General features: G+C 39.5%; 1 protein-coding gene across 2 annotated transcripts in view; it reads left to right on the top strand.

Annotated features, from left to right (window-relative positions):
* The first annotated feature begins 617 nt into the window (after positions 1–617).
* Positions 618–15,234, top strand: part of irs1 (insulin receptor substrate 1) — a 33,012-nt gene continuing 18,395 nt past the window's right edge. Inside the window, exons 1-2 of one of the 2 annotated variants that reach the window (XM_048160338.1) lie at positions 618–5,644; positions 10,021–10,083. In XM_048160338.1, coding sequence (XP_048016295.1) covers positions 2,350–5,644; positions 10,021–10,083 — 3,358 coding nt within the window. In that variant the 5' untranslated portion in view covers positions 618–2,349. The remainder of the gene's footprint in view (positions 5,645–10,020; positions 10,084–15,234) is intronic. The other variant, XM_048160339.1, reaches the window with a different exon arrangement.

Raw genomic sequence — 15,234 nt, 5'->3', positions numbered from 1 at the left:
CTCAAGCCGAAAAGCAAGATCTGCTGTATCCATTCCCTGACAGCAACATAGTGTGGCCCAGATCCGGCCCATATCTTGTCTGCGTGTAATCCACATGTGCCAGATGTGGGCCGGATCTGGGCCACACTATGTTGCTGTCTGGGTTGTTGTTTACTGTGTCGTTTTCTTCTTCGCGCGAGAATGACGTCGATCGCTGCTTTCCGGCTACACCACACCTATCAAGTAAGGGTACTGCTGGCGGTGGAAATGCAAAGCCTGATCAGGGTTAACCGTTCCGAACCAGACTGTAAAAAAATGTTCTGAAGCCATTAGTGCATTTTGAAAGGGTACTGTCCAAGTGACACCCTTTTTTCTTTTTTCTGTCCTGTAAAATTAAAAGTAAAAATGAAAAAACAACAGTGAATGTGTTAAATAATAAATTGTTAAATTGTGATTCAGTTCAATCATGTAACTAATGCTGATTTGCTAAACTGTGCAGATATCCATAGTAAATCCAATCCAATGTGTGGTCTGTTGTCAGTAAAAGAAATATAGTTAGGCCTAGCTGTTGACCAGTGGTACACTATACTACACTCAGTGCATTTTGTCAGTGCAAATATCATTAGACAACACCTGAATATAACAAGATATAGTAGACTACACGTATCTTAAATATTATCAAGAAAAATGATCAAGAATATCAAAAAGTTTTAGGTTGTTACCTCTTGAATTTCAACAGGAGGTGGCAGCATTGCTCAATAAATTCAGATACGAGTACAACAGCCACATATTATGATGCTTTCACAATAAAGAAATGTATTGCCACAGTCTAACGCAGATGCAGAATTTCATTTGCTCTGTAATTAATCAGTTTTTTATTAATTCAAAACTACTTGAAATTATTTTTACAGAATTGTAATATTAAATATAGATAAGACACGAAATAAAACATGGCCACTATGGCTACTATAATTTGAATCAACCATAAAGGAACTAATCCCTAATAAAAACCTTTTTTAGACTTGTCAGTTTTCAGTTCATCCAGTAGATTCTTTGAACCCATTATCATTTAGCTAAACTGTAAAAACAAAATATTATTCTTTAATTCCGTGAAGCGGTCAATTAGCTATCCGATTTTCCAGCCGCTGGAAGGAAACCACATACTTTTCATTACACTGCACGTTACTATGCTACTTTACTATAATTAATCCCATAATAATAATAACAATAACAATGTGTACTTCAATAGTAATAATAATAACAATAACAATGTGTACTTCAATAATAATAACAATAACAATGTGTACTTCACTTCAATTATACAAGTACATATTGTTCATTTGTCACTATATTTATACATGTAAATAGACAGTAACATGAACATTGCAAAGTATGACCGACTTTCCATTTTACAATAGTGTGTTTATAAATAACGGCAGCGCATAGTTACATGGCGTCTATTCAACACTGCCTCTAAATAAAAACTTTATAGAGTTGTTCAGCTCGTGAATGAATCGGTGTTTTGAACGAATCTTTTAAGTGAACGAATCGTTCTCCTCATAGAACTTTGTGTATATGTTTGAAACATCAGCTAATGAATCTTTTTAGTGAAGATTCGATTCAATGAGATGAATCAAAAATCCCCACCATTTGAATCACATGTCTCTCACAGCCCCCTAGGATGATTGACATTAGAACTCTCCAATCAACGAGCTCAGTTCCAAAATAGGCGGGATTCTTAGTTGTATCGTAACAAGCTAGGCTACAACCCCCCAGTCTCAACTCCTCCATACAAACATACACGAGCGGTGCCTTGTTTTGGTCTGTTACTGCTTCACAAAATAGAAAACTCAGCGACTTTTGGGGGAACTTATGCAGCTGTTATGAAGCGGACTCGGTACGTTTCCGTTGTAAATAACGGTCTGATGCATACTTTGCGCTCGTGCTTTGTTTAATTGCACTTTTGGGATTTTTGCAGACAGCGCTTTGATCTCCGGGGTAAATGGGGTCGTCGTACGCTGCTGACTGCGCTTGTTTTGATAATGCATTCGGATCTCCGGACTGAAAAGGACACTGTTTTGTAACTTTCACTGTTTTGTATTTTTGTACATCATAAACTTGGTGCTTTCCGGTACTTGCAATATTCTTTGAGGATGCCTGATGGATTATTTAAAGTTAGTTTTAACAATGTAATGCTGCTGAAGAAACTGTTATAATTGAAGCTTTTGTCGGTACGCACAAAAGTGACTTGAGTGCTATTTTTCTATTTTTTACTCAATGGAAACCCAGCGTTCACATTTGACGAAGATTACATGCAAAACGCTTTGACTTTCAATCCTGCAATTTTTCTGTAAATTATTTTTTTATACCATGGCAAGCCCGACCACGGAGCAAGGATGTTTTTCGGATGTGAAAAAGGTGGGTTATTTAAGGAAACCCAAAAGCATGCACAAAAGGTTTTTTGTACTGAGGGCGGCGAGCGCCTCCGGACCGTCCCGACTGGAGTACTACGAAAACGAGAAGAAGTGGAGACACAAGTCTGGAGCACCGAAAAGGTCCGTTCCGCTGGAGAGCTGCTTTAACATCAACAAAAGAGCGGATTCTAAAAACAAACATCTCGTCGCGCTTTACACCAAGGATGAGTACTTTGCCATCGCTGCTGACAGCGAGTTAGAGCAGGAGTCATGGTATCAAGCCCTGGTTGATCTTCATAACAGAGGTAAAGTCCACGAAACTGCCTCGGGCCGCGGAATTGGCGAGGATAATTACGGCGAAGCCACGCCGGGACCTGCCTTCAAAGAGGTTTGGCAGGTTATTTTGAAACCAAAGGGTCTGGGTCACATAAAAAACTTGATTGGCGTTTACAGATTATGCCTCACTAATAAGACTATCAGTTTTGTGAAACTCAATTCAGATGCGGCCGCAGTGGTCCTGCAGTTGATGAACATTAGAAGATGTGGTCACTCTGAAAATTTCTTTTTCATTGAAGTTGGGAGATCTGCTGTGACGGGACCCGGGGAGTTTTGGATGCAAGTTGATGACTCCGTTGTGGCTCAGAACATGCATGAAACTATATTAGAAGCCATGAAAGCCATGAGTGAGGAGTTCAGACCCCGCAGCAAAAGTCAGTCGTCTTCCAACTGCTCGAACCCCATCTCAGTGCCTGTCAGGAGGCATCATCACAATAATCCTCCCCCCAGTCAGGTTGGCTTAGGCAGGCGTTCTCGGGCTGAGAGCGTGACAGCCACTTCTCCTGTTAGACCCGGCAAACACAGCCATTCATTCAGAGTGAGAGCGTCCAGTGACGGGGAGGGCACCATGTCCAGGCCGGCGTCCGTTGATGGGAGTCCAAGCAGTCCGAGCACAGCCCGACTTCAATCGCAGCGACACAAGGGTGGATCCAGACTTCACCCTCCGCTCAATCACAGCAGATCAATACCCACGCCCACCTCGCGGTGCTCCCCTTCAGCCATCAGCCCCGTCAGCCTGTCTTCCAGCAGCACCAGCGGCCACGGATCCACGTCTGACTGCCTCTTTCCACGCCGCTCTAGCGCCTCCATATCTGGATCTCCCAGTGATGGCGGATTTATTTCCTCTGATGAATACGGATCTAGCCCCTGCGACTTTCGAAGCTCCTTCCGTAGCGTGACTCCGGACTCGCTTGGCCACACACCGCCTGCTAGGGAGGAGGAGATAAACAACTACATCTGCATGGCCAAGCCCGGTTCACTTCCTGGCACCGGGAGCCAATCGCGAAGCCAATCCAGAGGAACGCCATCGAGACTAGAGGAGCCCGAGTTGGAAAAATGTTTCCGGAAACGAACGCATTCTTCTGGTGCATCGCCGCCAACTCCGTGCCATCAAAAGACTCCCTCACAGTCGTCTTCTGCATCATTGGAGGAGTATACCGTAATGATGCCGGCATACCCACGAAGCCGCACTGCGTCGTCATCGTCGTCAACGCACAGGCACTCATTCATGCCTACCCATTCATACCCAGAGGAAGGTATCGATACGTCACAAGCAAAAGACCACAGTGGAACAGATCACAAAGATGACGGCTACATGCCCATGCTGCCGGGCGTTGCACCTGCGACCCCAACGGTGAAAAATGGTGACTACATGCCCATGAGTCCAAAAAGTGTTTCTGCACCACAGCAAATTATCAACCCCCGGCAACACTCGCATGTTGACTCCAATGGTTACATGATGATGTCACCAAGTGGCAGCTGCTCTCCAGATGGCACAACAAACTATGGCAAGATCTGGACTAATGGCATCAACCCTAAGCTCTCCATGGAGAGTATGGAAGGTAAAGTGTCATCTTGTGGAGACTACATAAACATGTCCCCGGCTAGTTGTTCAACGACTAGTACGCCTCCAGACTGCTTTTTCAACCCTGTAGAAGATCCTCCCAGGCCAATGTATGCTTACTTCTCTTTACCCCGCTCCTTCAAACACGCCAACAGGAAGCAAGACCAGAGCCCTCTTCGGATATCACTGGGCTCTAACCGATTGCCATACGCAGACTCTTCCTCATCTTCGGCGAGCAGCGACAGCTTGGGTGGTCAAGGCAACTCGCAGCAATCTGCTGTCAAACCCAAAAGGTCAGAGGGCAACAGTAGGCTGACACGGCCGACGCGGCTGTCATTGGATGCTAGCAAAGCAAGTACTCTCCCACGAACACGTGAGAGTCCCTTCCCCGCAGAGCCCAAAAGTCCTGGGGAGTATGTCAACATTGAGTTCAACGACAAGCCGTTTTCAGCAAGCTTAGCATCGCTGTTCCCACCTGTGTTTTCTGGAAGTGATGCTGAGGCACAATCAGACCTTTCATCATCTGAGTACATGAACATGCAGCCGGGGTCACAGGCCAGGCGGTTGTGCCCAGAAATGCAGATTTCCACTTCCTGTTCAGATTATGCCATCATCAACCCATCAGACTCTAAATCCTCCCCTCCGCTGACCTGTGAGAGCATATGTGACCGTGACTACATCAGCATGCAGTTAGCATCCTGCACTAGCTTTCCTAATACACAAATGATGCTGATGACCGAGGCCTTGCCAGATGCGGATGCTCCTCCTCGTTCTGTATCACCCAATCATGGCGTGACTGCATTAAGCGGTGCCCCAGGAAGACCAGCTCTGATGGGCTCTTTGTCAGGTCTTAGTGCATTCACGCGAGTTAACTCCACTTCCGGGTGGAACCAGGGGGCTAAAGTAATCCGGGCTGACCCACAGGGTCGACGGAGACACAGTTCAGAGACTTTTGCCTCCACGACACCAAGAGGCTCAGTTGACACATCAGCCACCTGTCAGTCAGGTGATGTAAAGCGCCACAGCTCCGCCTCTTTCGAGAATGTATGGTTAAGACCTGGTGAGGCCTCTGCTGCTTCTACCGCTCCTCCCTCATCTACAGTAACCAACGGACGAAGGGAAAACACTTCAGGCCCAATTCCCACATTAACAAACCATGACCAGAACGGCCTGAACTACATTGATCTGGATCTAGTGCAGAATGGAGAGCAGCATATTCCAGACTGGAATGCGTTCCAATCTCGGCCAGTGGAGCTGGGAGCCGTGGAAGGTATAGAAGAGCTCAGTGCCTACGCCAGTATAAACTTCCAGAAATCAGATGAGACCAGAGGGAATCTCGCACGCAGAGAAGGTAAGACCAAGTGTTTGTTTAAGAATGGTTATCAAAGGAGCATCTGAGAATGTTGTGTTCTTAACAATTGGCATATGTGAGATATAAAGTTATCATTCCTGTCTAGAACATTTAATAGGTAATATGCATATCATGTTATTATTTAGAAAACAGCCCCCATTTATCTTTGTAGTTTGAGTCTTTGGTGGAAAATCCCTTTCTGAAATCTTAGTAGAGAGCTGAGGGGGGTTTAGTTTCCCTCCCACTGATGACTGGGCCTCTTCAGGCTGATAAATGGACATATTTGTGAATGGAGGCAGAAAGGGTTAGCATGTCTACACTTGTTCATGATGCGACAAAAGGAAAAAACAGCACATATATGAAATTGTGAGTCACTAAGCAGCTTATAGTTTGTCTTTTTCCTGAATGGAAGTTTACTTAGTGTGTGAGTCAACTCTTCAGATATGTCTTTGATAATAATCAAGGGCTGTGAGAAGTCTTCAGAGCTGCCACTACTGTGCATTCTCCACTTTGCCCAAGGGTTTGTGTGTCATGCCTGGCTGACTCTGTATCATCGTTGTTTTAGTTTATTTACTTGCCCTCCAGTGAGTGTAGGGTTTTCCACACTCTTGGCCTTCCTTTACTTCTCTCGTTTTTCCCAAATGGGAAATGTTGTGTGTGTGTGTGTGTGTGTATCCTCCAAATGATTGCATATTGGGTTTATGACAATGCTATCACATACAACTATTATTAAAAGTATGATTATTATTTTTGATTTAATCAATTTCAGCACAGATGTTCAGTATGGTATAAACCTAGGTTGATACTAACAACTGCATTAAAATACAGTTGAAAATATATTTATAGACAATAATAAGTGCTCATATTTATTAAGCATATTTATAACCATTTGTATGCCCACATAGAATTACTGCATAGACATTGTTATTCCTGTTCTTATGTGTTCACTCAACCAAATTAATGATAATTGAATTAATGATAAATGATAATTAAACTAATAGCATTGTTTATTTGTTTTAGCAATTAATAGCTTGTTTATTTGCAGTAAAAAGCATATTATTGATTCACCCAGTAATAAAAATTGTCATTTACTCACTCTTTTGTCGTTCCAAACCTGTATGATTTTTTTGAAAAAGTTTGTGGGGAAAAAAAACTATTTTGTGAAAGTCAGTGGGTCCAAAACACTGAGATATTGTTCATATTTTCTTTTGTGTTGCGCAGAAGTTGGAAAGTCAAGATTTGAAACGACATAAGGATGAGTAAGTGATGGCAGAATTATCATTTTTGTCAGATTTTTTTCAGACAGTTTAGTGAATTTGCCTTAGTTTGTTCTATGGAAGCAGTTGTTTTGATGGGGTGAGAACTTGTACCCATGCTTGCTTGACTTGGTTTGGTGCTTTGTGTTTGTGTTGTGAGAGAGTGCACAGGGGCTTCAGTGTTGCGTAACCATTTTGTTTTTTTACTCTAGGAAGCCCTATTTGTCTATGTTTGTGTGTATTTTAGTAAAACCCCCTGTGTTTCTCTGGAGACTAGAGCTGTGATGATTTTAACACAGCAGCAATAAATGCAACACGGTGAACATCATCTGCAGGAAATAGAAACGCCTCCTCTTACTCTCTGTAACCAGAATGATTTTAGTCTAGCCCCGAATGTTTTTTGCCTGGAACTATTCAGGACTTTAGTGAAAATGAGAAAGGGATTAAGTATATGTTAGTTGTTTAAACTTAGTACAGTGTTCGCCGTACGGGGTGCTGACTGCTAAAATCACTCTCTTGCTCTCTCTCTTTCCTCATAAACACAGACACACACACAGAGACCACGTGACTGATGAACTGAGAAAAAAAAACGCAGTCAATGCCGTAGCATAGACTCTAAAAGTGCAGTGCAGACCGGACGGTGCAAATTTCATCGAAATTTTGTCGAATTGACTGGAGTAGCTCTGGTGGACAACAGTGACTGGATCTAAAACCTTCAGATGACACACAGCTCATATCTCCGTCACTGTAAGTTACCGAAAGCGAAACACGGTACGCGTTTGTGCAGCACAGAGCTGCTCTCTCGCACTGTATGACGTGACGGACATCTAGTTGTTAAGTCCAGTTCCGTTCACACAGCGCAGGTTTTCCGAGAATACAGTTGTGAGTCCTGAAAATTACTGGTGTGAGTTTGGTTATAGAATGCGGTTAAATAACTGAACTGTGTGTGAACGTAAGGACTCAAATACAGAATGACAAGTGTATTCTGTTGCTGTGTGAATTTGGTCTTAGAAAGGTCACACATTTGTCACCTTTTTCACCCCTGATGAGTTTGCATCTCTGGGAAAGGAGAATTAAGGTATAGGCAAATCAAGAGGTGTGTAATGCCTCCTCAACACCCCTGATGTCTTGGGTTCAGCCTCTTAGAAACTCCACTGTTTGGCAGGTTGTCTGTCTTAACCTCCAGTTCCTAATTTCATCTGCACATGTTCTGCCCATGGCGTGCTCCTGTGTGGCTCTGCGCCAATGACACCCATCTCTATGGTAACGCTGTTGCCACACTGCTTTTTTCCCCATGTCACAGTGGATTAAGGGGCCACAGGCTGAGACGCCGGGGGCTTCAGAAAGCCGCATTACGATTGGGCAGTCATGGGGTGGGGTGGGGTGACAGAGTTCTTTGGTGGGTTTGGTCAGAGTGAGACGATTAGAAGCCCAGCCCACCTCAGCCCACCGTGATGGGGGTCACCCTACAGACTGCCTTCTTGTCCTCTTACCCCTCTTGCTCCCTCTTGCTCCGTTTCAACCACGTTTTCCTTTTAGTTGTTTTCCCCTCCCATTCTTGCATCCTTTAAGAGATTTGAAATGCCAAGCATTGTGCAGCAGCCTGACCAGTTAGAGGCGGAGCTCTGGGATCAGATCAGAGGGAAATCATGGGTATTCAGGGTAGAACCAAAGCATCAGTTCAGGATGAATCCAGGGAGTTGTTTCGAGTTGAAATCAGGTTATTGTTTAATTTGTCATTAATAATTTGAAGCTTATGAACTAGGGCTGCACAACGATTAATCGCGATTAATCGTTTGCAAAATAAAAGTCTGTTACGTAATATATGTGTATGTTCTGTGTATAATAATTATGTATATATATGTACATGCACATACATGTATATATTTAAGAAAAAAATTATATTTATATATAAAATATATATATATATATATATATATATATATATATATATATATATATATATATATATATATATATATATTATTTATACATGTATATATTTCTTAAATTATATATATGTGCATGTATTTATATATACATCATTATTATACACAGAACACACACATATATTACGTAACAGACTTTTATTTTGCAAATGATTAATCTCGATTAATCGTTGTGCAGCCCTATTATTAACTATACATATATAGTTCTTACTGGCCCCAAGCTTTTGAACGGTAGTGTATAATGTTACAAAAGCTTTCTATTTCAGATGAATGCTGTTCTTTTGAACTTTATATTCATCAAATGATCCTGAAAAAAAATGTTCACACCTGTAATAAATGTTTCTTGATTAGCAAATCATCATATTTGCATGATTTCTGAAGGATCGTGTGACACTGAAGACTGGAGTAATGATGCTGAAAATTCATCACAGGAATAAATTACATTTTAAATAAAATATGTTCAAATAGAATACAGCTATTTTAAATTGTAATAATATTTCACAATATTAGTTTTTTTAATCAAATAAATTGTTTTGAAAGAAATATCTTATGCTCACCAAGGCTGCGTTTTTTTTTTTTTTTTTTTTTTATCAAAAATACAGTAAAAACAGTCGCATTTTTAAATATTATTACAATTGAAAATAGCTGTTTTTTTTTTTAATTTTAATATATTTTAAAGAATTTTGTAACAACATAAAAGTCTTTAGTCAATGTAAATGATATTTTAATGTTTTATCTTCCACCAAAATCCTAATTTTGAATGCATAGAATCCTCAATATGCATCTTTCCTCAATAAATTATACATTTTGAGTTGTCATTATTCATGCGCAGCACATCAAAAAAAATTCCTAACCCCTAAGTATGAGCAATAGTAATAGTGCATTTTGCATTATTAATGTTAACTATTTATTGAGCATTCATTTAAATTACGAATGATTATGGAAAGCTCTAGTTGATGCGTGAGCAAAGATGGTTCAGGCAGGAAGCAGGTTCATAAAAATGGCTAAACTAGAGATCACTGTCAAGGTCATAGTGGGATGAGGTTGGCAGGTCTAGTGCTTTGTTCTTTGATGAGATCCTTGGAATGCGTGTGAACGGGGAAATGAGAGGTGTGTGTGTGAGTAGCTTCAGGGTTGGAATGTAACAGCAGCTTTTGTGCCTGTTTTACAGAGCCGCTTGTTAAAGTCGACACAGGCAGAGATATGGAGGGATGGAGAGGAAGTAAAGAGAGAGGTAGGAAGGGGCACACAGCAGGAGAAGGAGAGGGAAATAAGGAGGGTTTAAGAGATTAACTGATCAAGGCTGTGTATAAGAGGAACCAGAAATTCTCCAATCAGTGTTTCATGCAGAGTGACCCATCTATATCCATATAGCACACGTAGGATTTGTTTTTCCTTTTGAAGTGTTTTAAGGCAGCAAGTGAAATGTTTGCTTAATAAAGGTAACCTATTCCTTTCAGCCCTCAGATCATTTTGGAGTGAGAACTCTCATGTGCATTCATACAAATTGTGTTTTTAGTATCCAAGGTCAACATTTAGTATATGCTCAGAGCACATTATGCCTCCAGAAATGACACGCATCCAAGTAATGTGAAATGCAAGGATTTCACAGTTCTTTATTTGTAATATTTGAAGTAATCTATAATAGTTCGGTCTAGTTTCATCGTGTTTCATCTAGTTTCATCTATATCTATATTGTCAAAAGTTTGGAAACATTACCATTTTTTTAAAAGAAGTCTCTTCTGCTCACCAAGGCTGCTTATTTAATTAAAAAAAAAAAAAAAAAAAAAAAAAAACAGTACTTTTGTGAAATTTTATTACAATTTAAAATTTTCTATTTTAATACATTTAAAAATGTAATTTATTCCTGTGATTTCAAAGCTGAATTTTCATCTTCTTTCAGAAATCATTTAATATGCTGATTTGCTGCTCAAAATAATTGTATTCATCAAGGATGTTTTAATTTGATCAAAAGTGACAGTGAAGACATTTATAATGCTACTAAAGTTTTAAATTCAATAAAGGCTTTAATAAATGTAATAAATAAATGCAAATAAATGCTGTTCATCAAACTTTCTATTTGTCAAAGAATCTTGAAATAAGTATCACCATTTCCATAAATATATTAAGAAGCAGAGCTGTTTTCAACATTGATATAATAATAATAATAATATAATAATAATAATAATAATAATAAATGTTTCTTGAGCATCAAATCAGCATTTTAGAATGATTTCTGAAGGATCATGTGACACCGAAGACTGGAGTAATGATGCTGAAAATTCAGCTTTAATCACAGGAATAAATTTATATTTTAAAATATATTATTGTTTAATTTGTAATATTTCACAATATTACTATTTTTACTGTATTTTTGATAAAGTCTTCAGATAATAAATGCAGCCTGGGTGAGCATAAAAGACTTCTTTAAAAAACTTTAAATTATTGTAATGTTTCCAAATGTTTGGCAGGTGTTGTATTAAACAGAACGTATTTAAATGAATTATTTCACGCAAAAATGACAATTCATGCTTGTTCCAAACATGTATGTCTTTTTCACAAAAGGTGATCTTAAAGGGTTAGTTCACCCAAAAATGAAAATTCTGTCATTAATTACTCACCCTCATGTCGTTCCACACCTGTAAGACCTTCGTTCATCTTCTGAACACAAATTAAGATATTTTTGATACAATCCAATAGCTCAGTGAGGCCTCTATTGCCAGCAAGATAATTAACACTTTCAATGCCAGAAAGCTACTAAAGACATATTTAAAACAGGTCATGTGACTACAGTGGTTCAACCTTAATGTTATGAAGCGACGAGAATACTTTTTGTGCACCAAAAAACAAAATAACGACTTTATTCAACAATATCTAGTGATGGGCGATTTCAAAACACTGCTTCATGAATCTTTAAAAGCTTTACGAATCTTTTGTTTTGAATCAGTTGTTTGGAGCGTGAATCAAACTGCCAAAGTCACATGAACCATTGAAATTTCAAAACACTTACGACATAACGAAGCCTTGTTTACTGAAATAACGTGACTTTGGCGCTCTGAACCACTGATTCAAAACAAAAGATTTGTAAAGCTTCGAAGCTTCATGAAGCAGTGTTTTGAAATCGGCCATCACTAGATATTGTTGAATAAAGTCATTATTGTTTTTTGGCTCACAAAAAGTATTATTGTCACTTTCATAACATTAAGGTTGAACCACTGTAGTCACATGAACTGTTTTAAATATGTTTTTAGTGGCTTTCTGGGCATTGAAAGTGTTAATTATCTTGCTGTCAATGGAGGCCTCACTGAGCCATCGGATTAGGGCTGCACGATTAATCGCATGCTTTTGTCATGCGTGTCTCGTCAGTAAAGCCGGTTCTGTGATTAGCGGTAAATGTCCATCACCTGCTTTCAAATGGAGCGGCACTTAATATACAGAGCCGTAGTTCGCAGACAAGCTACACAATATCGCGTTCGTAATCGAAAGCGATTCATCTGCGATTATGAACACGATATTGCATAGCATGTCCGCGAACTACGGCTCTGTATATTAAGTGCTGCTCCATTTGAAAGCAGGTGATGGACATTTACCGCTAATCACAGAACCGGCTTTACTGACGAGACACGCATGACAATCTTGTGCAATTAATCGTGCAGCCCTACATCGGATTTTATCAAAAATATCTTAATTTGTGTTCCAGAGATGAACGAAGGTGTTACAGGTGTGGAACGACATGATTGTGAGTAATTAATGACAGAATTTTCCATTTTGGGTGAACTAACCCTTTAAGAATATTTATGTAGTTGTTTTCTATACATCAGCAGTGGACGGTGGCTGTCAAACTCCAAAAAGGACAAAAAAAAAAAAAAAAAAAAAAAAAAAAGCAGAGTTATATGGCTATATAGCTATATACCCAAGTCTTTTAAAGTCATATAATTGTTTTTTGGGAATAAAAACCAGTTGCCATTTTAAAGGAAATAATCACCCTCTTAGTCGCATCTCTCCAATGGCATGTTGTCTTTTGCAATTTGATATTGGCTACAAAAGCTAGTTCCGTTTAGTGTCATTGATGTGCATACATGTGCACCATATTATGTGTCTGTGAATATAGAGAACCAGAGTTACATTTTCAGTGAATAAACTACTTAAAACTGCTTAACGTTTCTTTACACAAAGCTATCATTTGGCTTCATAAGACTTGAAATGCACGCATGTTTTATTTGGAATAGTTTTATGGTACATGTTTTTTGGAGCTTGACAGCATTTGTCCTCAAACCCCCATTTGCTTTCAATGTACAGAAAAGAGTCAGAATGTCTCCTGTATTCATCAGAAGAAAGCTGTACAACTGTGCAAATAAAATCTATTTAAATAAATACTACCTATTTAAATTGAAGTGCAGATGTAAATAGAGAACAGAAAGTTCATTTTTAACCTTTCTTGGCTTTGTCGAAATGATGATAAGCTAAAGTGGAAGTAACAAAGAATATCAGTTTCTATCAGGTGTTATGAAGTCAAATATGAGCTCTATCCATGAGATTATTACTCTTCTCATTTATATTATTAATGTGAATTCTATGTGGTTATTGTATCATTTCCACATCAGAGATTTGCTTTTTGCTTTATCCGCCAAAGATAGAACCACATGAACTCCCACGTCCCCTTTTGTTCTTCAAAGTAGTTTCTAAGTTTGTCAGAAATCTCACACGGAGTACTCGCACTGCTAATGTGTTGCTACTATTTAGGGTTAGGGTCGGAACGGAAGGGAAGGATGTGGTGAGCTTGGCCAGGTATCAGAGTGTTCTAGCTCCCACCATGAGACTTGGCATCAAACGGGTGGACGTGAGCCATGCATTTGTAAGGGAATGATCTGTGCTGCTATTCCACCACTGCTTGACAGGCGTTTGAACCAACTGTACGGCCAGACGGATGGATGAATGAAAGCGGAGTGTTTTGCATTGTCGGGCACTGGTAGGTGTCCCATAGTGCGGCCACAGGCTGGAATGGTATGGTCTTTTGGACGGGACATAGGGGTCTGTTTTTAAGAGATTGCAATGTCTGGACTGACAAGGCAAAAGTCTATCAATAGCTTTAATAGAGCAGGCTTTGTTCCTTGACGGCACTAGATGTGCCCGTTCCTCAGATGTAGACATGCGTTATGTTGGCAAAAGTATCAGTATTTAAATCCTTAAAAAAAAAAAGTTCTGCCAATACTGATATTTTTATAAACAACCATTCAAAAGTTTGGGGTCAGTAAGATCTTTATAAAAGAATTAAATACTTTTATTCTGCAAGAATGCATTAAACTGATCAAAAGTGAAAGTTAAGACAGTGTTACAAAATATTTCCATTTCAAATAACTTTGAACTACCTCATAACTTATATATATATATATATATATATATATATATATATATATATATATATATATATATATATATATATATATATATATATATATATATGAACCCGATTCCAAAAAAGTTGGGACACTGTACAAATTGTGAATAAAAAAGGAATGCAATAATTTACAAATCTCATTAACTTATATTTTATTCACAACAGAATATAGATAACATATCAAATGTTGAAAGTGAGACATTTTGAAATGTCAGGCCTAAATATTGGCTCATTTTGGATTTCATGAGAGCTACACATTCCAAAAAAGTTGGGACAGGTAGCAATAAGAGGCCGGAAAAGTTAAATGTACATATAAGGAACAGCTGGAGGGCAACTTATTTGCAACTTATTAGGTCAATTGGCAACATGATTGGGTATAAAAAGAGCCTCTCAGAGTGGCAGTGTCTCTCAGAAGTCAAGATGGGCAGAGGATCACCAATTCCCCCAATGCTGCGGCCGAAAAATAGTGGAGCAATATCAGAAAGGAGTTTCTCAGAGAAAAATTGCAAAGAGTTTGAAGTTATCATCATCTACAGTGCATAATATCATCCAAAGATTCAGAGAATCTGGAACAATCTCTGTGCGTAAGGGTCAAGGCCGGAAAACCATACTGGATGCCCGTGATCTTCGGGCCCTTAGACGGCACTGCATCACATACAGGAATGCTACTGTAATGGAAATCACAACATGGGCTCAGGAATACTTCCAGAAAACATTGTCGGTGAACGCAATCAACCGTGCCATTCGCCGTTGCCGGCTAAAACTCTATAGGTCAAAAAAGAAGCCATATCTAAACATGATCCAGAAGCGCAGGCGTTTTCTCTGGGCCAAGGCTCATTTAAAATGTGATTGTGGCAAAGTGGAAAACTGTTCTGTGGTCAGACGAATCAATAATTTTCTTTTTGGAAAACTGGGACGCCATGTCATCCTTGACTAAAGAGGACAAGGACAAGCCCAAGTTCGTTATCAGCTCTCAGTTCAGAAGCC

This window comes from Megalobrama amblycephala, linkage group LG16 (assembly GCF_018812025.1).
Source record: "Megalobrama amblycephala isolate DHTTF-2021 linkage group LG16, ASM1881202v1, whole genome shotgun sequence".
In the NCBI taxonomy this organism is placed as follows: domain Eukaryota; kingdom Metazoa; phylum Chordata; class Actinopteri; order Cypriniformes; family Xenocyprididae; genus Megalobrama; species Megalobrama amblycephala.
This window is presented reverse-complemented; position numbering and strand designations above follow the sequence as displayed.